Here is a 21,995-nt window from a genome sequence, read left to right on the forward strand (position 1 = left end):
ATGGCATGATGAGAGAAGAGAGTGGGGGGTCAGAATACCTGGAGAATTAAAAGAACTGAGAGGCCGTGTAGGACAGAAATATTGGAATACACTTGTACATACGTACTGAATCTATATTCCCACCCCCCCTGAAACTCTTACACACATACTCTCTGTGCCTCTGAAACACTCTGAAATATACACTTACACTCACTACTTGCGCAATACCTCTTAAGGTAGCCTATGCCACACCACTGTACACAACTCAAGATACCATTTTCAGAGAGAGACACATGTTTTGTTTTCTTGTCTTTTATATAGGCTACTACTACTTGTACTACTATGTAGTAAGAAATGCTTTGGCAATACAATTGTTTGTTTTTTTTGCCAATAAAGCTCAATTGAACTAAACTTAACTGAGAGAGAGAGAGAGAATAGACAGAGGGTGAGAGAGATGATTTTCAGTGAGTAGGGAGAGAGAGTATTTTCAGTGCGCCCGGAAGTTCATTCATTCTAATCGGAAGGTAAATATCCCGCTATTTTCCAATGAACAGAACAACGTCAGAGCCTGCCTTTTTATACATTCTCTAGCAATAGCATACGCAATATCTTTTAGCAGCTACTGTCTAGGCAGACGCTTTGACAATAATTAGGACTCTGCTGGCTTCACCTGAGTTAACTCAACAACTAACATCATCAACATCAGCATCAACGGTCGAAACGGGCACTGGCATTAACACTGAGGTAAGGGACCTCTTTTGACCCCAAGGAGGATCCAGCACCAATCCGAGGTCCGGGTTCATCCCCCAGTAGCCGCACCATCCAGCACACCCCAGTTCCAGGCTAGACGCTTTTTAGCTCTTGGAGTGCTAAGGGTAAAAAAAGGTATTTTGTTGTACCTAAATTGTTTCTCAGATCTTCAACCTGTGTTTTCTTTTTATCTTGCCAGTTAATCTATGTTTCGTGGCCAGTATCCTAGAAGAAATGATCTGGGGCCGGTTTCCCGATAACGTTCACTCTTAGCGAGCTACGAAGACTCCAAAGGTATAACTTACCAAAGTTGTTTACCTTTCTAGTCGTGGTTCCCGAACTATCACTTAGGAGTCTTCTTACGAAAAGCTCCTTACGTCCGACGTATAAGGCACTGTCCACCATGAAGGTGCTGAATTAGGTGACATCGATTGCTCAGAAATCGATTTTTTATTTCACGCGGAGGCTTGACAGACTTAAGAAAGCGTTCTTTGCACCAAAAAACACTGCTTATAATAGCCTATCGCCCCCACAACATTCACGCAACTTCAACGTGGATGAACTTATTAGCACACAATGATAAAAAAGTAGTCTAGAAATTAAATGATCTACGTCCACCAAGTAGGCTATGTTTTCACCTGGGTTTGTTTGTTAGTGTGTTAGTTTGTTTTCCGCATGGATAAAAAGATTCGAACGCTTCATGTTTGAAAGCGTTTGAGTGCTTTTCTAGTTTGTTTGTTTGTTTGTCTGTCCGTTTGTTTGCAAGATAGGCTAACTCTAAAAGTTAAAGATGGATTTCGATTAAATTTCCAGGGAAGATCTGAAATGACCCAAGGAAGAAACTATTTAATTTTGTGAGTGATTCGTATACCGTCTGGATGCAGGAGGCGTAGGCTACATGTGTTTGCTTGGGGGAGGTTTGTGCTTTTCTAGTTGAAATAGGCTATGTAGACTTTTTTTTAAATCACAGCTGATTGACCAACATCCTCATTCAGTATTGTGTGCCTTTGGTTAACATTAAACATGACAGCAAGCCAGCACATTAGGCCTAAACATTGTAGGAAGGTGGGGGGAAGCAAAGAATAAAGCGCTTTTAATTATTTTCAAATGCGTGCACGTTTCATATTTGTATGAAAACATTTCCAGAAACTATTTTCTAAATTAGCATACTTACATAAAATCATTGGCGAACCAAAATAGTGATTTTGTATCATATGAGTTGCATGCGTAACCGAAATTGCTGTAGGGTACAGTGGCGGCGACTAGTGTCGCGAGTCGAAACATTGCTAAGGTGCAGCTAAGAGAGATCTGAGAGTGCTCCAGACCACTCTTACCAACGAACGACGTGCGAAAGACATTCGTAGCAAAGAAGGTTTCGGGAAATGCGTGAGGTACTTAAGGTAGAGCTTAAGACAGAGGTTACGAACTACGTAGCGTTAAGAAGGCTTCGGGAAACCGGCCCCTGTACCGTTGCGTTAGCTAAGTTAGGTAGCTGCTAACTTAACAATTAGCCTATCTGTTCAAATAATCACGTCAACCAATTTTGTCTATATATAGAGTGTGGAATGGTTATGTCTAACAGGGTTGACATATTGCCAGTTGACAGGTAAGCACTTTTTCAAAATGTGATATGCCTTATTTTATTAATTTATTTTGTTAGAGCTGCCACCTGGTTGATTGACCAACTGCGTAGCTAAAGTTAGAGTTCCTTTTTTAGTGCATCCATTTGCCGCTTGAAAATTGCTCTTGTTCCTAACTTTACACCGAAGGTGGGTGCACTGTGCATCCAATTGTGTTTTATGTTTAGTGACTCATGGTTGTTTACACGGCCGTTAGGTGTTAATCATGAGTTTTGCTAGTATGCACTGTGCAGTGGTGAAGTTACAGACTTCTGGTTTAAGAAATGGTAACGTTATAATCAGTAGCAGCTATGCTACGTTATTATCAGTAGCAGTTATGTTTTTAAGCACGTAGCATTACATGCTAGTCAAGGTTAACTAGTCAAGGTTAACTAGTCATGCATTGGGTCTTGACAGTCTTTATAGCTAGTGTTTAGATCGTAACGCTGTACTCTCCTTTAGACAGACTGTATGCAGATGCTTGCTCAACCAACTTTGATGTTTTATATGTTACTGCATTTAAAAATATTTTATCTTTTCCTGGGCTAGTGGCGTTTCATATTCACCGCACTGACTATAAAATGATTATTGGCGTTCATTTGCTGTCGATTGTCTATCTGCATGCTGTGCAATGTTTGCAGGCAGCCATTTAGAATGTTTATTTAGGACGTTGGTTTAGAATGTGTGATGATTTATGCCTTGATTACACGTATCTAGATTTTAAACAAATATTTTGTTATGCGTTTATTTTTGTAATTGCGTCCGCCTTTGTGATCGGCATTCGACTAAAAATATTTATCTCCCTCAACAATGGATTTCTCTTCTCTGATTGGCTGATGGGGTGGCCATTAACTTCGTATTAAGGTTTTGCATCCACGAACGTCATAATGCCTTAATGTCATGTGACCATTTGTTTACAACTGTAGTGGTAGGCAGACCGGTAGACATACAGCGGGGTTACATTATGTTACACATAGTCCTACTAGGGTTGTGCCGATAGACGATATCATCGTCCATCGTGATGGTTGACAGACATCACGATGGAAAGCAACCATCGTGATGCCACGCCCCCACTTATTTCTACTGCAGACTAAGCTAAAATATTAAAAAATAAAAACTTTTCCTTGGAAATGAAATTGAGCCTAGAACTGATGCACATGTAGGGTGCTTAAGAGGCTGTCAGCCAAACAGTGCAAAATTAAAAAAAAACATATTAGTCTGAGACCGTCTTGTTCAAATAAGTCCTCCTTGCAACGTTAATGTGTTGTCTTTTTTAGGCTACATGTCTCGCAGTGTAGCCTACATTGAACGCAAAACATGTAGCCTAATAATGTTTAAGAATGAAATAGTGCAAATGAATTATTGTTACGACTAGGACATTCTAGCTCTAATTTCTTGCGAGGCTACAACACTGAAGCGCCGAATGCGTCATTCTCCACCATGTTAAAATAAACCATTTATTTCGTTATCGCTATCAGAAGCTATAGCCTACGTCTTTCACTGTAGCCTAATGCTTGTATTTCACGCATTTGCCTTTAGCAAAAGCCCCAGCAGCGGAGTGGCAATCGGGATTCGTTAGGCTATTTGTAAAAGTTGTTTAGCCTACTTCAACTGTTATTTAATTCGACTTGACTGCGCGATCGCAGCCTACTTTCACTTTCTGCTGCCCTCATAGTCGGCAAGCCGGTAGCCTAATAACGTGGGATGCGTAACATATGAGTTAGGTACAGACTGGGCTATTCAAGATTTTAGATGAGTGACCGCAAGGTTTTTTGCGAGGCCCAGCGAATGCTGGCAATGTGTAATATACCGCTGGTTGGTGTAAGCAGGTGTTTAGATTGGCTGTCTGTCGGTCTCTTACTAGGATTTTCTTGGAGCAGATCTTCCACACAGTAGCCCAGTCAGTATGTCTCTTAGCTGTCCACTTTCACCAGGCCATATAGCCTATATAATATTTCATATAGGCTAGGCCATATATAGCCTATAATATAATATATTTATTTACAACTCCCCCCCCCCCCCCCCCCCGACGACGATATCATCGTCCATCGCGATGTTTTACTGTACACATAGTCATATGCCAATTAAGGGGACATCGCCCAACCCTAAGTCCTACTGTAATTACTATGGTTACAAATATCTCAAAATGTGATTTTCTTTTTATCGAAACACTGCCAGAGAAATGCCGACCACTTGCGTAGCAGTTGGTTGCTACAGTAGGAAAGAAAAAGGCGACGGAAAATCATTTTATCGTTTTCCATTAGACCTTAACTCATTGAGTGCCAACAACGTAATATTGCGTTTTTAGCTCCCATGCGTAGAGTGCCAACAACGCAATATTACGTCGCTTTTTTTTTAAATTACGAAACTAGACACTCTAACTCACCTTATGTGTGATTTTTGGAAGTCTATCATGAAGAGAACTGAAGTAGATGACGATTAAAAACTCATGAAATCCTACAATCCGGAAATGTACATCTGTCTTAAGTGGCTTATATCTCCGTTTCTAGAGGAACAACGGGGATTTTGATGAAAACTAGCCACTGTTTAGCTTGAGATTTCTCAGGAATGGAGACACGTAGAGATAAACGGTTTTCACCCACTGAGAGCTCAGAGTCTTACCTTTCAAATGAGCCATAGTATATGTCCATAACTATAACATAGAATACGCTGTGGCTCTACAAAAATAGTTAACAACGATCTAGCTTGCCGGCACTCTGGGACATAGCTTCCAAAAACAACGCGGCATTCAATGAGTTAATAGACGAGCGAGATGGATAACAGCTGTGAAGCGTGTAGCCTACAAACTCCAAGATGGGGATCGTATCTGCAGCGATCACTTTATAAAAGGTAAGTCATGACAAATGTGTATCCCTAGCCTAATTTATGTTGATGGTAGGCTAGCAGCTAGGCTACCCGTCAGAAAATAGCCTAGATCTAATCGAAAGTGTAGCCTATATGTTCTGTAGCTAATATGTTTTATTTGTAGAAATCTGAGAAGATTCGGAGAAGTTGACTTCGGATCTGTCAATTTTTCATTAAGCTCTTTGATATTGCATTGCCAAATTTGCCATTATTGTTTATTATTGGTATTTTCCTTAATGCAGCCTTACCAACATTTAAAAACTTTTCACTGTTAATGTTTTAGCTATTGTAGGCTATTGTTTGCAAGTCATTTAAAGCATCTAGCTAAAAATCATACAGCTCGCAACCTAACCATTAACATTTACCAAGCTTTTGCATGCCGTTTACCAAGGTAACGTTAGATCGGAATAGATCTAATGATAAACTTAATTTGTGATCAGTAGCCTAACCCTTTTTTAAAAAGCATTTGTTGCTTTTGTTTCAGGGAAATGTGATGACCCACTATCGCCAGATTATGTGCCCTCTATATTCCAATATGTCTCATCACCAGTTAAGAGGAAACGGATGCAGGCGATGGAAGGTTATACACGCAGAAAGAAAATATGTGAAGGTGAGTCTAGTGAATGAGTTATCTGAAATATCTTGATATGTCTTAACATGACTCGGAATTTCTATGAGAGCTAACACGGCTAACTAAACAACATGCCTAGCCAAAAGTACGAAAATCAAAGATATCTCCCATCACAAATTGTGTGTCTACTCAAACAGACATTGACATGGAATACATGGAATACATGGATGAACTGGATCAAGAGTGTAAGGCTCTTCGTACTGAAAATATTAAAATCAAGGAGGATATTGCCAGACTTTCACTACAGGAGGACACATTCAGGGCCAATGAGGACAAGGTTAAGTTGCTGACTGGTCTGCCAAACTACCAATGTTTGTTGACTATACTCACACTTATTGGCAGTCATCTGGGAACAGTAAATATTCTTAGTCCATTCCAACAACTCCTTATGACCATGATGCGACTCAGATTTAACCTACAGCTACACACACAATTCTTAGCTTAGCTTTCATTCTAGGTGTCAGCACTTCTACCATATCAAGAACATTCAACAATGTGATTAATACACTATATGTCAAACTAGTTCCCCGCATGATTGTGTGGCCTGATCGCGAAGAATTAAGAAAAACACTACCAACTTCTTTCCAATTGACATTCCCAAAATGTACATCAGTGATTGACTGTTTTGAATTTTTTGTTGAGAGAGCATCCAGTCTACAGGCCAGGGCTCAAACCTACTCAAATTATAAACATCATAATACAGCTAAAATTATCAGCATCACCCCACAGGGAACCATTTCATTTATTTCCAAAGGTTATGGTGGAAGAGCAAGTGATAAATACATCACAGAACATTCGGGATACCTTGACAAATTGAATCTAGCAGACTTAGTTCTGGCAGACCGAGGGTTTGATCTCAGAGATACTTTTGCTTTGTATGGTGCCAAATTAGAGATTCCGGTTTTTACAAAAGGAAAAAAACAATTATCGTCTGAAGACATTGAAAAATCTAGAAAAATACATTGTAATAGGAAATTAACATTGTAATAGGAAATTAACACTACAGAAGTGGCAACGGTGGAATAAATATACATGGGATGAATACAAACGGGAGATAAGCGGGATAACGGCCTTCGAGGTCGACCGGTTCGATGGAAATAATGGCACGGCGGAGGTAACTCCGTCTCCGTGCTTCGCACGTCGCCGGTCATTATCCCTTACATATATTATTATAAACATTTGTTTTTGGAATAAACACAAATGTTTACGTAGAATCCCCCCCCACAAGTAGATGCTACATATTGGGTTGTGTTTCTAGGTATACAGATATGTGGTCAGATTAGAGATGCTTGCAATCTGCTAGGAAGAAAAAAATATATTTTAGCCGCTGAAGCCCTGTCAGTAGGCTAGATCACACAGTTGTTCTGATTGTCTCTATTGAAGCTACTGTATCTTACCTTTCCAAAGAGGTCAAGCATTTGATTATAGGTCAAACTAGGTGGGAACAGTGGCCTCTAAAACACGTTTTCTTCCTTTTTTCAGAGCATGACCTTCCAACCCGCCATTTCATTGGCGATACAATAAGGACATCATCTTGCTGCCGTCCCTGAGTATCAATCATGTTGTCAGATGTGACTCAAAAAGAAGGCTGCACGACAAAGGATTAATACTCAATGCGTTTGAGTTCGATAAAACGTGGGATCACGCAACCTTGATGTCGAAGATGCCACTTATAGCACTTTGACACCCGCTAAAGCACTGTTTTCTCTGCAGATTGCAAGTCCTAATGCCTTGCGGCAACCAGCTGGTTGCTCCATCTCTGTGCGAAGGCCAGCAGCTGGATGCTAGCCTTGTTCAAAAGATTTTCAAGAAAGCCTGTAAGTATGTGAGGCCGTCACAGTTGCTTGAGGTGAGCTTGATATACAAACCATTCTCAGCTCCAAGTCAAGGCTTCATTGTCTTCAGTGTACATGTAACAGCTGTGCTGCTACAACCTTGTTACTCTTTGATACAGTGGAATAAACCTATTAAGTGCACACAGTCACACACAATATTTCCTTTCTTACTGGGGAGACCTTAATGCAAAACTAAACCACTGCATACCTATGCAATTTGGGAATTGCCATTTCTCAAGGAAGCTCTTTGCAATGTCCCTCCAGTTCTCTTCACTTGGTGGCGGCATATGAGTGGGGAGTAACCGGGTGTTGATGGCCTCACAGGTCTCCTTTACAGCCCTTCTGACTGTAGTCTCCCCAAGGCGGTAGTAGACAGCTAGACTTGCCATAGATTCACCACCTCCAATGTATCTGTAAATAGAAACCAAAAATTAAAATGTCATTCAATTGCTTACAGAAAGTGTCTGCAGGAAGCGCTGGAAATCCCTTAGGGATGCTTTCCTAAAATGGAGGAAAAGGCTTAAAATGCCAAGTGGATCAGGTGCTGCCCCTCTAAGGGAATGGAAATTTGCAGAACAGATGGCATTTATATTGCCATACACATACTCCAGAAGGTTAGTTGACAGATATTGCAAATGTTTTTTTTATATCTCTTCAATATGTTTTTGTCTCATGGTGTTCTGTGAGATTTGTACTAACAAAGTGTACTAAAATCTGTAGTACTACAGGTAATCTGACAGTCAACTGCCAGCCAGAAACAACAGAAACAGAAACAACATCTGAATCATACTTCACAGAGGCAACAGAAGAGACCATTCCTACTAATCCCAGAAAAACAAAGAAAAGAACTAGTTCAAAAAGCCCCAACTCAGAAGTAAATGAAAAACTGCTTGCTATTATTTCATCTCCACCCCCTCCAAAGTCTGACATAGAGTTATTCTTACTCAGTTTAGTCCCTCAATTTCAAAGGTTAAATTATCAAAATCAGACAAAAGCCAAAGTGCATTTTTTGGAGTACTTAGATGACCTACAAAATTCTCAAGTCCAACGTCCCCATCAGACCCCTCACTACAATGAACTTCCACCACCTACAGATGGTACGGGTTGAGAATGCTCCTTTCTTTCCCGCACATCGGGACTCCCGAAGCATCGGGACTTTAATTAAAAAAGCAACCGCAAGGGGGCAACATAAGACCGCCCTAATAAAATGAAGGTTCGGCTCATACCGGAAAACACGGAAAAACCCGAAGACACCGCGCTGGTGACAATCAGAGAAAAGAGACATCACGCTCGGCATGTCAGATTGCAGTTTCAGAGTTTTCGAATGTTTTACAGCGTACCTCACAGCTGGCTCTCTCACTCGACGTAGCCTATAACTCAGTCAGTCCAGCAGAGATGCCAGAGCAACGTTTTGGTCAATGGAGAGGGAGAGAAATGCTCCGCATATCCGTCTCATTTAATCCGTCTCATTTAATCATTAAAATGAAGGTGATGACTGGCGAAATTATAATCAAACGACGTTTCAATAAACCATTGTTGAAATGAATGAAAATGGTTTTAGAAGCCTTCAATTCAACCTGAAAGACTCGATAGGCAACCTTAGATTAATTCATTAATTCATTACGGTTACAAGACCGCATTTCCGTGAATAGGCTATTATTGTCAAGGCGAAGACGAAAGAGATGGACAAGATGGACATTTAGGCTACATTTATGCTAGGAATACTTAGAAATGTGTAGGCCTATAGGCTATTTTAAAACGGAGGCATGTTCATTTTAACCGGCGACGCTGGGTAGCTTACCCAGCACTTTATCACAGATTTTGTCCCCACCACTTTTGACAACTGAAAATAAAATGTATTTAACAGAAATATCTTTAATAGGCCTACATGCCTATCATGTCACTTTACTTATAACCATAGGCTACATGCATGGAGAAGATCGCGCATTTTGTAACATTGTAACAATGAATGGTCAGATATGCGATAGGGCAGTGAGGGTGATTCATTGTAACCATCGACTAGTAGGCCTAGCTCCGCAAAAGAAGTTTCTAGCAACTTAGAATATATGGATCTCGTTATGCATGTTCATGTTGATTCAGAGATAGACATAGACTACCGTGGGCTACTGTGCGTCAATATAACAGCATTTTATCATGTGGTGAATTAATGACTAACGTCAGTTTAACATGTCAGAACTTTTGATCGGCGTTTCAAGTGCATGCCGCGAATAAATGAACTCGACTGACTGAATCCTTTATATTTCTTGGCTAAGTGCGAAGAGATTGACACTCGAACTGTTGCGTAAATGGTTGAGGCATCTTAATCATACGTCAGCGATCGGGGTTCAAAACTTACTCTACGAACCTCCGGAACCCATTAAGACAAGAGGCATTATTTTATTAAAAAGCGCAACACACACACACACATTTTTTACATTTACATAATAGGGCTCGGGCACACGCCTTGCATTCTAGGAATATCGCCGCCATTGGTATAGCACTGAACGTAATATCCATTCATTCAGATGCACAAGACAAGAAGCAGAAATATAGTAGCGATTTATTCTTTTCCTCTTGCGATCGTGGGTTGCACTGTTACACCCCACTACACAGCAACATACTACCAAGAAGGCAAAAACTAAGTAACAGGAACACACTAAAAGGCGGGAGTAAATCCATAGTAATCCATAGTAAACTAAGGAGTGAAGCTGCCAATGTGGCTGTGCCCGCGAAGTTTTGATGTCTTGATCCCGAGCTCTAGTGTCAGGAAGTGTCTGTCGAGAGAGAGGGGGAAGGGAGGCAATCGTCCTCAATGCCTCATATAGGTAGGCTATAATGTCTAGTGAACTGGTTAGACAAGTGTGGGGGAGGGGGAATGATCGCACAAGACAATTGCTCTTCATGAAATGGGTAGTCTCACAGACGTTTGTCGATGTTTAAACGTAGCCTACTACATCACTTGCGAAATCGTGAAAAGACGTGGCGCATAGAATTATTAGGCTACTGGATTTAATATAGCAAGTCCATAGACTTTGTTCATCCTATATTAGCCTATATTAAAATGTAATGTGCTGCGGGGAAGCATTGGGGAAGTCAGTTTAAGTTGTCCTGTAACAATTTGCCTCTTATTATAATCAAGAGTATGCAGCCACTACGCACATAATAGTCTAGGTTACGGGCGGATGCGAGCAACCCCATGCAAAAGAAGGCCTTAAGTTAACGGACTGAAGGCCTGTTTACATGTCAAACATGCATTAAATCTAAGAAACGAAAAACACAAATATCATGTATTGTGTCGTAAACAGTTAATGACTTCGTGGCTGGCCACTATGCGCAACTGCATCGCGCAGTGAGCTGAAGGATAGGAGGACCGACACTTATTAACACAAAGCTTTGTAAAGCACTAACAACCACCCCTCAAAGTTCATTGTCCATAAGTCCAACCTATAAGTATAAAAATCCGACAATCCAAAACGATAACGAGATCTCCCAGAAACGAAAAACAAGTTTGTTGAGTAGCCTAGTCCTTCCAACAATCTCAGCTTTTGCGTTTGTTAGATAAAAGGCATTCTGTCCTGCTGTATTCCAATGAGAAAAAATCATCCACAAGGTAGGCTAAGGGTCACGGTAATGCAGCATGCAGGAATCTATATACGCACAAAACGAATGAATGGGTTATATCGGCCAAAACGAATGAATGGGTTGGGAGAGTCGTCTGGCTGTGTCAGCAGACTGCAGTCGGTCTCGAGGGGTTAAATAGCGCACGTACTTGAATTTTAATCTGAAGAAGACCACACGGTCGAAACGTCATTCCTTTGTGATAAAGAAAATAAAATCAAATCAAAAAAGAAGGATTTCAAGTGTGCGAACCTTTTTCCATTTTTTATGATTTAGCCTACTCTTGTTCTGCACCTTGACCGGGGATGTGCACAAACTTTTTTACTACACTTGAATTTTAAACCAACTCTTCTCTAGCCTATATCCTATAGCCATACTTTAATAATCAGATGTTATGCTCATTTTTGTAGGCTACACCTCACCGGCAAGCACGCACGCAAATGCTGCTTTTGCACATCTACAATATTGGCCAGGCTATATAGAATAGGCTTTTAGGACTGTATTTTGCCTTCGTGCAACTTTAGTTGTGCTCAATCTAAATGGTCCAATCCAAATATTGTCAGTAAGGATAGGTCATATTACCAAATGGCGAACCTCGAAAATTATTTAGGATATAGAGCCGTGTCCATTACGCATGCAGTTATTTGTTAGGCTATTGTTTTATTTGAGTGTTTTTGTCTACCATGGCAAACATAGTTGAAACGTTCGCTCTAAACTTATGTATTTCCAATCGGCTTTCACAATCAGCTACAGCTGCGCGGCGCGGCGCAGATGATCGCCATGAAAACTTGCAATGTCTTTACAGAACTGCTTTCACTTCCCCGAGTCGCGAACGCAACATGCACAACAACCGATATTTAGCAAACACATGTATTTCCAGCTCTCAAAACCGATGAGGTCTAATGATAGCCTAATAGTTATGACATTAATAGCCTATTAATGACCTCATGTCGGAATGGCACGTTGTTTGAAATAAAAGTTAAATAGGCCTAGGCCTACCGCCGAGTGGGGATATGTCGGAATGAACAGCGGATACCAGCTGGGTTGTAAAACATTACTGTAGGCTATTCGTTGATCTTATCGATGCAGTCCTTGCGGCCACTTCTCCCCATCGTAGGAAACGTTCTGCTTAGTGTTGACAACACAAAGGCCTTCACGTTGTGTGGCAGTGCTTGCTTGCCCTTCGATCCATCCCAGTTGGTGGTTTTGCACCTGTCCCTGAGTTATTGTCTATATGAGTAAGCGCTTATGCTCTAACCGCATAATAAAAGAAGCACCTGCAGCAGTGCTTATGGCAAGGCTATTAACACCTGTCACTGAGCTATGGACAACCAGTTATGCTCGAAAATTATCATAATAACAGACACACCTAATTGTATGGCTCTACGTTTAAACACATCAAATAAGCAAGCATTTCCGCAGCAACGTTTGCTTTCTTTTTCTGTCGGTCCGCGGTTGCTTGGTCAATTGCGCAGCAAATTGACCATTACATTACTTATATAGCCTATTTCTTATAACGAAACGCGAAGAAAAAATACGAGGACTGACCATCTCGTTTCTCCGCGTTTCCCCCAATACCATGGCGACAAAGAGAAATAAATATGATTTGACATTTAAGCTGATTGCTGACAAATTTGCCACACAATTCGGGAGAAGCAGCGGACAGGAGCGCCACCACAAGCAAGCACTTCTAGCCCAAATTAACATGGCAACGTTGCCTATGACTAAAGTGTCTAAGTAGGCTAGTCCTACTAATATTACATTTGATTGGTAGCATGTTTGTAGCGCGCCAGTTTACCCATCCCCTACATCAAAACAGCTTAGAATCAATCAAAGAATCAGCTGTGTCGGCGTTAGGCTGTAGGCGATTTTCTATAACCATTTTCATTCATTTCAACAATGGTTCATTGAAACGTCGTTTGAATAATTTCGCCAGTCATCACCTTCATTGTTATGATTAAATGAGATTAAGGAGTCGACTATTGACGGATATGCGGTCTTCATCATTTTGAAATGCGGGATGAAACTTTCTGCCACCTGGTGGTTGTTTGGGTACATTGCCTTAGCCTCGAAAAAAATCGGCTTGACGGCCTGCGGGATCTCTTCGGGAGTCCCGCGGGAGAAGGTGCATTCTCAACCCGTACCCACTGTACATCACACATGTGGCCTAACTTCTATCAAAATTTTGAAAATTGGGCCGTTAAAGATGCCGTTTCAACGTAGTTTGAGAAGGAAAGGAAGGACATTCGTTGGGGTTCTCCTCATCATATTTTAATAACAAATAAAGCTAATTTCCCTCAAGGCTAGCCTATAGGCTACTGGTAGTTCTAACAGAGACCTCACACCCAAACATTTTTTTCTGCCCGTGACATGATGAATGAATGAATCATTTCCAGGTGCCACTCTAATCGCTGTAAATGGATTAATGCAACACAACTCCTCGTCCAATTTTCAGTTTGCATGGAAATCATTGGTATAATTGCCTAGGAGATCTACGTGCGGCCAGCCTGACTCTTCCACTCGTTTTGTGATAACTAGCAGTGTTTACTACTGTTGTTGTAGGCTACTACGTGTTTACTACTGTTGACTACTGTAGTAGACTTAATGGAACAAGTTCATGGAAAACGAATGCTTGTGCAGAACGTTTCGTTAATCTACCCTACAGAGCCGTTAGGTAACGTCGGTGAGTAAGTTTATCTCTTTGTTATCCAAATGAACGGTCTTAAAGTTAGCGAGTTACAGAGGCTGGCAGTCAGCCCGACAGAGGGGGGAAGCATGGAACACTGATGTCGCATTTGCAACAATTTATTCTGACTCCATGGAACGTCAGCGAACAGAGTAACAATATTGCAGTTGTGCCTGTGTTTCTGGCTCTCAGGCTAAGTTGTGACTGCTAAGAAATAGACTAGAAATCTAGACGCCACTAGCGGCAATCACGTGAGGCTAGGGGCTGCTGACCGTGGCATTCAATTTGAACCATATAAAAAAAACTCTGTGGCGATTTTCATCATTTTGTAAGGCACGGAGATCCTGGGCTATCCCCAATAGCCTACATCCGGGGCTCTAGCCCCGAATGCCCAGGTCTAACGACGCCTCTGCATGTATTATAATGTTAATAAACGTAATGACCCTATATAATGCATAGTGTAGTTAAACATATTGACCCTTTACCTTAATGTAACAGCCAATCTCAATCGCTCATCCCACACATTTGGTAGATTAAACGCTTGAAACACCTCAGCGCCTCCCGCCTGTCACAACCTATTAAGTGTACCAGTTAATTACTTACATGTACATTAGTGATGCGCGGGTCGTCTGGTAACCTGCGGGTAACCCGCAGGTCGGGTTGGGGCGGGTAAAGAAATTATCACTTAATTTGCGGGGCGGGTCATTAAAAACAAAAATAAATTTAGAAATCCATGTAGCCTATTTTGGGTGCAATTCCCTATAGCCTATATTAAAGGAACAGTAGGATTTTGGCCAAAACGAATAGGCTGCAATTACTTTCAAAATACTGTAGCGCGGTGTATGTAGGCTATCACCTCCCCCTCCCTTCTGATATGAGTCGCGGTTGCCAGCTTGCTGCAGGATCCAACAGGAACGTAGGCTGCTAGCTTTCAATGGCAAGTGCTAATGTTGTTTCCTCAGCACAATGACAGAGAAACGAACTCTGATAATGTATTGCTAATGTTAACAATGACTAGCCATTATTATTTCCCAAACAATTCCTTAGCCTACCTTTTCAATTCAATGAGCCACCTCCTCCATATGGCTCCACATAACGTTGCTTTGCAAAAACATGCATAATTTTGTTAAATAGATACAGTGGTGCGGGGCGGGCTGGGGCGGGCCAAATAATTTCATAAAAGCGGGACCCGCGGGTTGTAAAAATACCCGACCCGCGCATCACTAATGTACATGACATGTATGTTGTGTCTTCGATGTCTTGGAACAGTTCTTCTAATTCACTACATAGTACATGTATGTCATCTGTGTTGGTACACACTAAATAGTCTAATACAGTGGAACAAATCCATTAAAATAAAGTGTACCGGATAAATACTATACATTAGGGGTGTCACGATTCTCCAAATCCTCGATTTGATTTAATTTTCGATTCGTCCCTTGAACCTAGATCTGCCCAATTTTTCATCCACCCCCTTCTTTATGCAGCCCTTAGTCCCCCCTGCCCTCCATAAGCACTTATTCTGCCCTTTCCTACCACCCACCCCCCTGACAATTTCACTGCATTCTTTACATTAGTAATCATATGCATGTGACAAATAAACATCCTTGTATCCTTGTAACTAAATTAATTATTTTGAGTCCTCAAGTGTATGACAAGTGAGAGCTCAGAATCAGAGGACAGCCTCATTGAAGAGGACCTTGTGATGAATACCGAATACCAGTATCACTGACACGCCGTCCTGCACTGCTACAGGCTTCAATAAGTGTGAATATAGTATACTTGCTATACTATCCACCTCATTCCTTAACCCGGAAATATGTATCGTTGCGATGGTTACGATACTGTTTTCAACTTCCGTTCATTCTGTTAACATGTGCGTTCTCCATAGCTAACTAGATTATGCCTCAACTTAGATTTCTTTCGAAATATTGACAATTCTGCCCTCAGCATGTATATACTACATCATATATAACCGATATAAAATAGAAAAGTTTACTTTTATATTCGTTATGATATGTTAAGCACCGTAAACCGTCACGTTAAAACAGATACAATGCAGCTTCGCCGGAAATAGAAAACCGTCTCGGTGTCATGGCGACCCCCATTGTTGGGCTGCGGAATATCGTGGATAGTACTGTATAGTATAGTAAGAATTAAGCAATAAGCCCCGAGAGGCCGTGGGTTATACTGTATAATCGAACAGCTAAGGGGCGTTGTTAGGCACGACGCGAAGCGGAGTGCCTAAAACCCCCTTAGCTGTTCGATTATACAGTATAACCCACGGACTCGAGTGGCTTATTGCTTTTCTAAAACGGTTACTACGTCGATCTAGCAAGATTTCATGAAACGAAGGCACAGCAACGACAATGTAACGATGTATCCATAGATAATCTTTCTTCCGCCAAGAAATATATTCCCTCCTTATGAATGGTTGCCATGCAACAACAAGACGCAGCCACTGCTAGTTTTGTGCTAGCGCATTACTATAGAACGAAATGCGGTCAAGGTGTGAGTTTATCATTATATTTACAACGGCATCGAACGCGATTCAGCCAATCACAATCAAGGACCGGAACTATCCGTTTTAGAAATGTGCATTTTATCATACTCAATGACCCCTCTTTTCTTTCAGGTCTTTTCCTGCTATGTTCAACAGGCAAACAGGGAGAAGGAGATTCCCAGCTGCCACCAGAATGCCAAAAACTGTAAAAGTGCCTAAACAGTTCACTGGCAATTTCATTCTGTTGAATGAACATTCCATGTACACCCCTTCCTTGGAGGAGGAATTCACCTAAGCCACGCCCCCTCCACTCACTCGGAGAAACAATCAACATTCGGTAACTGGGCGCTATGGCAGCTGTCACTGTGGCTGACATTTCTCAGGAGGCAATAGGAGTCAGACAGAGCAAATCTCATCTCGAAGTTACCAAAAGGGTCTGTCTTATTCAATGGAGGAGTATGTTAATGACGTTGTAGTTGAAACATTTGGTATAAAACTACAGCCCCAGGCGAAAGTGTACAGGTCAAGTGTAAACGCGAAAAACCCCATCTCGTTGCTATCACCATCGCGGACAACAAGATTGTGGAACAGCACTGTTCATGCACTGCAGGGTAAGAAGTTTGATTTACTTAGGCTAAATGTATACATTTATACTATATTATGTTCAATGTATCAATCTGACTTGATGTGACTTATAAAATATGCTATGGTAATTACTATTAGCTTTATTTATTTATCTTAACCTAGTTAAGCTCCGTATTAGCATAGCAAGATTTTTCTTCTGCTAAAGCAGCGTTTTGTAATATACTGGGCTTTGCTGTACATCTGTGATTGATCTGACACATCATTGGGATTGAATCCTTAGGGAACCGGATTACTGCTCTCATGTTATTGGTTTATTCCACCATGTTGACCGGCTGCGAGGGAAAGATCACTTGTCCTCCTGTACGAGTCAGACCCAGCAGTGGCATCGGCCGAGAGGCAAGCGGATACAAAGTGGCCAACCCATCACCTCTGTTACTGTGCGTTCACACCGCCGGCGACTTGAGCTTCCAAAGATTCCGGAAGTCATTCATTTTCAATGGAAGCCGGCTTCTCTCAGCTGCCAGCAGCGACCAATCCGTCGGCGTCGCGTTTTGGGCGTCTTGAGCGACTAAAGAAAGTTGAAAGTGGTTTAACGTTATGGTAATGAGCTATGACGCGGTTCAGCGACCAAACGACCAGCAACGAACATAGAATGCTACTACGTCAGAGCGGCCAGGAGCGGCCAAAGCATCCAAGCTTCCCACAGCGTCCTTTACAGGGCGTCCAGAGCGATTTTGGAAGCTCAAGTCGCTCTTGGTCTGAACGCACAGTTATTGTTGCCAAAGCAAAGGCTAAGCGCAAAAAGAAGCCGGTCGTCTGCTCCTACAACCCAAACAGGTAATCTGATTTAATTTGCAGTACACAGTGGTGGGCAATGTACTTATTCTGCAGTTAAACAGTCTGTGTGTTTTATGTTCATTCATTATTCTCTTCATGAACTCAGAAACATGTTATCTTTTTGATGCAGCATGTACTGTAGGTGACTATGAAGCGTAGGCCTATGTTTTGCAGTACATTCCCTAAAACAACTTTGCTGCCTTTTTTTAAGGAAAGAGTCAGATGTGAGAGCAGAAGTATTTGAGGTCATAAAAAAACATGACTGGGGCCCCAATAAGTTACCTGGTCAGTCAGACTGCTGTTAGGGTTACAGTGCAGGGAAAGGAACTTCCAATCGGATGTGGTTTGAGTTACCAGGTAAATAATATAGGGAGGGAAAGTGAAAACCAGCGCCCCAAGTGGTTGCGTTCCTATCGAAGAGCAGCTCCAATGTTAAGTCCCATAGACCGACTTTTCAAATAAATACTACGCAGCTATACCAGCGATCTTATCCACCAAAAATATTTTTCAGTCTGTATACTGTAATAATCTACTAACTGTGAAAATAGCAGACCCTATTTCGCCTTATTTTAAAAAAACGTAATTGCTCGTTTCATTTCATAAATGGACTACAACTTCAAGTGACGTGACACCCTTCGACAACGTTACTGACCTAGCATGGCTTGTTTATTAGCCTGTTAGCTAGTTGGTTAGATAATAGACAATCACACTTACTGCCAGCTCTTGTGTGAGTAGGAGCACAACACAAGTTATCCCAACATAAAGGTAATTACCACGCGGTTTACATTGCTCTCTGTTGTTACAAAAATATGATAAGCCAGTTATGCAAATTGCCGTTTTGATCAGTTGGAGATGAAGCGCCCAAACTGGTGACGTCAAATGCTATAGCTACTGTAGTTCGTTATCACCATGTTACAAACAAACTCAAAACAATTAAACTGATCCTAAAAATTAAAGTATGCCCACTAGAAGCAATAGAGCTGACCTAAATGCATAGCATATTGAAGGCATTTAACTAACTTCCCATAGTGGGCAGAGATATATTTTTTCTAAAAGAAAATCCCATCCACTCCCGCTAGCCTCTAGGAACGCAACCACCAGATGGCGATGAGATTACTTTCCCTCCCTATACTAGCAGAACATTCTGCTAGCCACCATCCCGAAGCACCATCTCAACAACCATCGACAAGTGGCCAGGCTGAATTTCGCCCAGAAAGTGATTATGGGACATATGTTACTATAATTGAGGATTCCGAGGAAGAGGATAGAAGAATAGAATAGAATATATATTTTTTTGATCCTGTGAGGGAAATTAGTTTCTCTGCATTTAACCCAATTTAACACTAGAAGCGCCAAGCGCCGGTCATTTGACCGCTGACGCGTATTCCTAGAAGCGCCGTGTGGGTTTGACCTAGATATACCTAGAACTGCCGGGCTGCGGTCATTTGACCGCAGCGATTACAAAAAAAAAAATATATATTTTCACTCGATTAAATTTCAGGACCCTACGTTCACGACTTTTCCTAAATACGCGTGTTTTGTCACCCAGAATTTTTACATGGTCAAAAGCACACCGGTACAAGCTAGTTTAGAGCTATTTTGCGCTCACTTATGTGACAACACTATGTTGTCTCGCGTTCGGCCATTTTTGTCCAGGCTGCTATTCTCTTTTCTCACAGCAGATGTCGCAAGGATTTCCTGTCAGTCGGGCATGAGAATAATATTTTACCATAAAACATATCGTTTATATATGTGCAATATGTATTATATATGTGCTTTATTTTATATATTATATATTATTTATATAATATATATTATTTATAACTATTTTTCATTTACATGGCATAGTCTATGGAGGCGATTTACAGTGGTAAAATGCGAGTTTGTTTTGAAAACGTTGCGACAGGCCTACAGGTGTAAAACATATTTCGTCGTAGCCTATTTATGTACGTAGGGCGCGTATGACTACGTACATTCATAGTTGTATATCTTATCTTCTATTTGTAGGCTATCTTTTAAAGCTCAGACTAATGTATAAGCATTTTCTTACATATTTGCTGGACTGACTGAGTTACGTCAAGTCAAACACTTATCCTAACGCAGTTTTTGTACAATGTCAAGTGGCGCAGCATTAACACTAGAAGCGCCAAGCGCCGGTCATTTGACCGCTGACGCGTATTCATAGAAGCGCCGTGTGGGTTTGACCTAGATATACCTAGAACTGCCGGGCTGCGGTCATTTGACCGCAGCGATTACAAAAAAAAAAAAATCTTTTCACTCGATTAAATTCCAGGACCCTACGTTCACGACTTTTCCTAAATACGCGTGTTTTGTCACCCAGAATTTTTACATGATCAAAAGCACACCGGTACAAGCTAGTTTAGAGCTATTTTGCGCTCACTTATGTGACAACACTATGTTGTCTCGCGTTCGGCCATTTTTGTTCAGGCTGCTATTCTCTTTTCTCACAGCAGATGTCGCAAGGATTTCCTGTCAGTCGGGCATGAGAATAATATTTTACCATAAAACATATCGTTTATATATGTGCAACATGTATTATATATGTGCTTTATTTTAATAACTATTTTTCATTTACATGGCATAGTCTATGGAGGCGATTTACAGTGGTAAAATGCGAGTTTGTTTTGAAAACGTTGCGACAGGCCTACATGTGTAATTTTCGTCGTAGCCTATTTATGTACGTAGGGCGCGTATGCCTACGTACATTCATAGTTGTACATCTTATCTTCTATTTGTAGGCTATCTTTTAAAGCTCAGACTAATGTATAAGCATTTTCTTACATATTTGCTGGACTGACTGAGTTACGTCAAGTCAAGGACCTATCCTAACGCAATTGTTGTATAATGTCAATTGGCGCAGCGTTAACACGCCGGAGACCCGTGTTCACATCTCGGCAGGAGCGAAATGCAAAATCTTATATCGATAGAATTTACTGGCCGTTTTTCAACGTCGATGAACAATTATTTTTTGTTAATGGTTTTTAATAACAACCTATCTGAAATAAACGGATGAATAGCAATATGTTTAGGCCTACCATTAACGAAAAATAATTTCGCCAGCCAATCATTTTCTGCCGCCAACTGACAAACTTTGACAAAGCCAGTTAGACTTTTTGCATCTAAAAATAATTATATCATAGTGACACGCGAAAAAATAAACGATAGCCTAGAAACTATGCCTACATGAGATTTTCCCACTGGACACACCACATCAGTATTGTGCTCGTTGCTACGACACACAGGACTCCCAGTGAGTTGACGACCAATGAAAATGACATGGGGAAAAGCAGCAAACAAAGTAGGCCTAGCCTGATTTTGATCTCACCTTACATAGGCTACTTTCCTAATTCCTACGTAGGGCTACTCAGACTTTTGTTAAATCGTCAGGGCCCGGTTGCACAAAGACCAAAACCAAAGATTGATGATATGAACCAAATATTCTGGAACAGATGGATTTACAGCATTGAACGTGATAGGCTATTAGCTAGCCTACTGATGCGACTTCCACCGTTTCCTTTCCAGAGATTGCTGCGCTGTTCACAACGCAATGAACGCATGCAGTCTACATTGAAGTGAAACGTGCAGAACGTTGTCCAAAACAATACAATAACATTGTGTGTTGATATCTAATACAATATACACATCTGTAGACATGAAGTGGCAACTAAAGCCATTATCAGTCATGAAAACTGTGGCGGCTGCATTAAGGTTTTGGCTGAGCCAGCTAGCCAGCCAACAACTTCATTAGCCAGCCGTTCTCAAAGCAAATGGCTTCGGGGTCTATACAACACACTATCCATTGCAGCCTATTTGAAACCGATCATCCCCCTCCCCCATACACTCGTCTAGGATACTTAGGCTACAGATATCACCGAGGCATTGAGGAACTGCCTCCCCACCCCCACCCCCACCCCATCTATCTGTCCCCTGCATAGACTAGGCTGTAAGCTGGCTGTTTAGGCAACCCGTGGAAGAATGCGCAATCATGTTTCATCGCATATGCGCGTTTCAGAATGTTCGAATTCGCCAGCGTGCGTGTAGTTATGTGAATCGAAAAGAATATAAA

The 21,995-nt window shown here is 41.3% G+C and overlaps 1 protein-coding gene across 1 annotated transcript in view; it reads left to right on the forward strand.

The window, feature by feature from the left end:
• Window positions 1–21,995, forward strand: part of LOC134061671 (uncharacterized) — a 103,932-nt gene that overhangs the window by 59,398 nt on the left and 22,539 nt on the right. The window contains exons 2-5 of the mRNA XM_062517424.1: window positions 5,764–5,823; window positions 5,982–6,121; window positions 16,619–16,691; window positions 17,352–17,508. Coding sequence (XP_062373408.1) covers window positions 5,764–5,823; window positions 5,982–6,121; window positions 16,619–16,691; window positions 17,352–17,508 — 430 coding nt within the window. The remainder of the gene's footprint in view (window positions 1–5,763; window positions 5,824–5,981; window positions 6,122–16,618; window positions 16,692–17,351; window positions 17,509–21,995) is intronic.

This window comes from Sardina pilchardus, chromosome 17, assembly GCF_963854185.1.
Source record: "Sardina pilchardus chromosome 17, fSarPil1.1, whole genome shotgun sequence".
Classification (NCBI taxonomy): Eukaryota; Metazoa; Chordata; class Actinopteri; order Clupeiformes; family Clupeidae; genus Sardina; species Sardina pilchardus.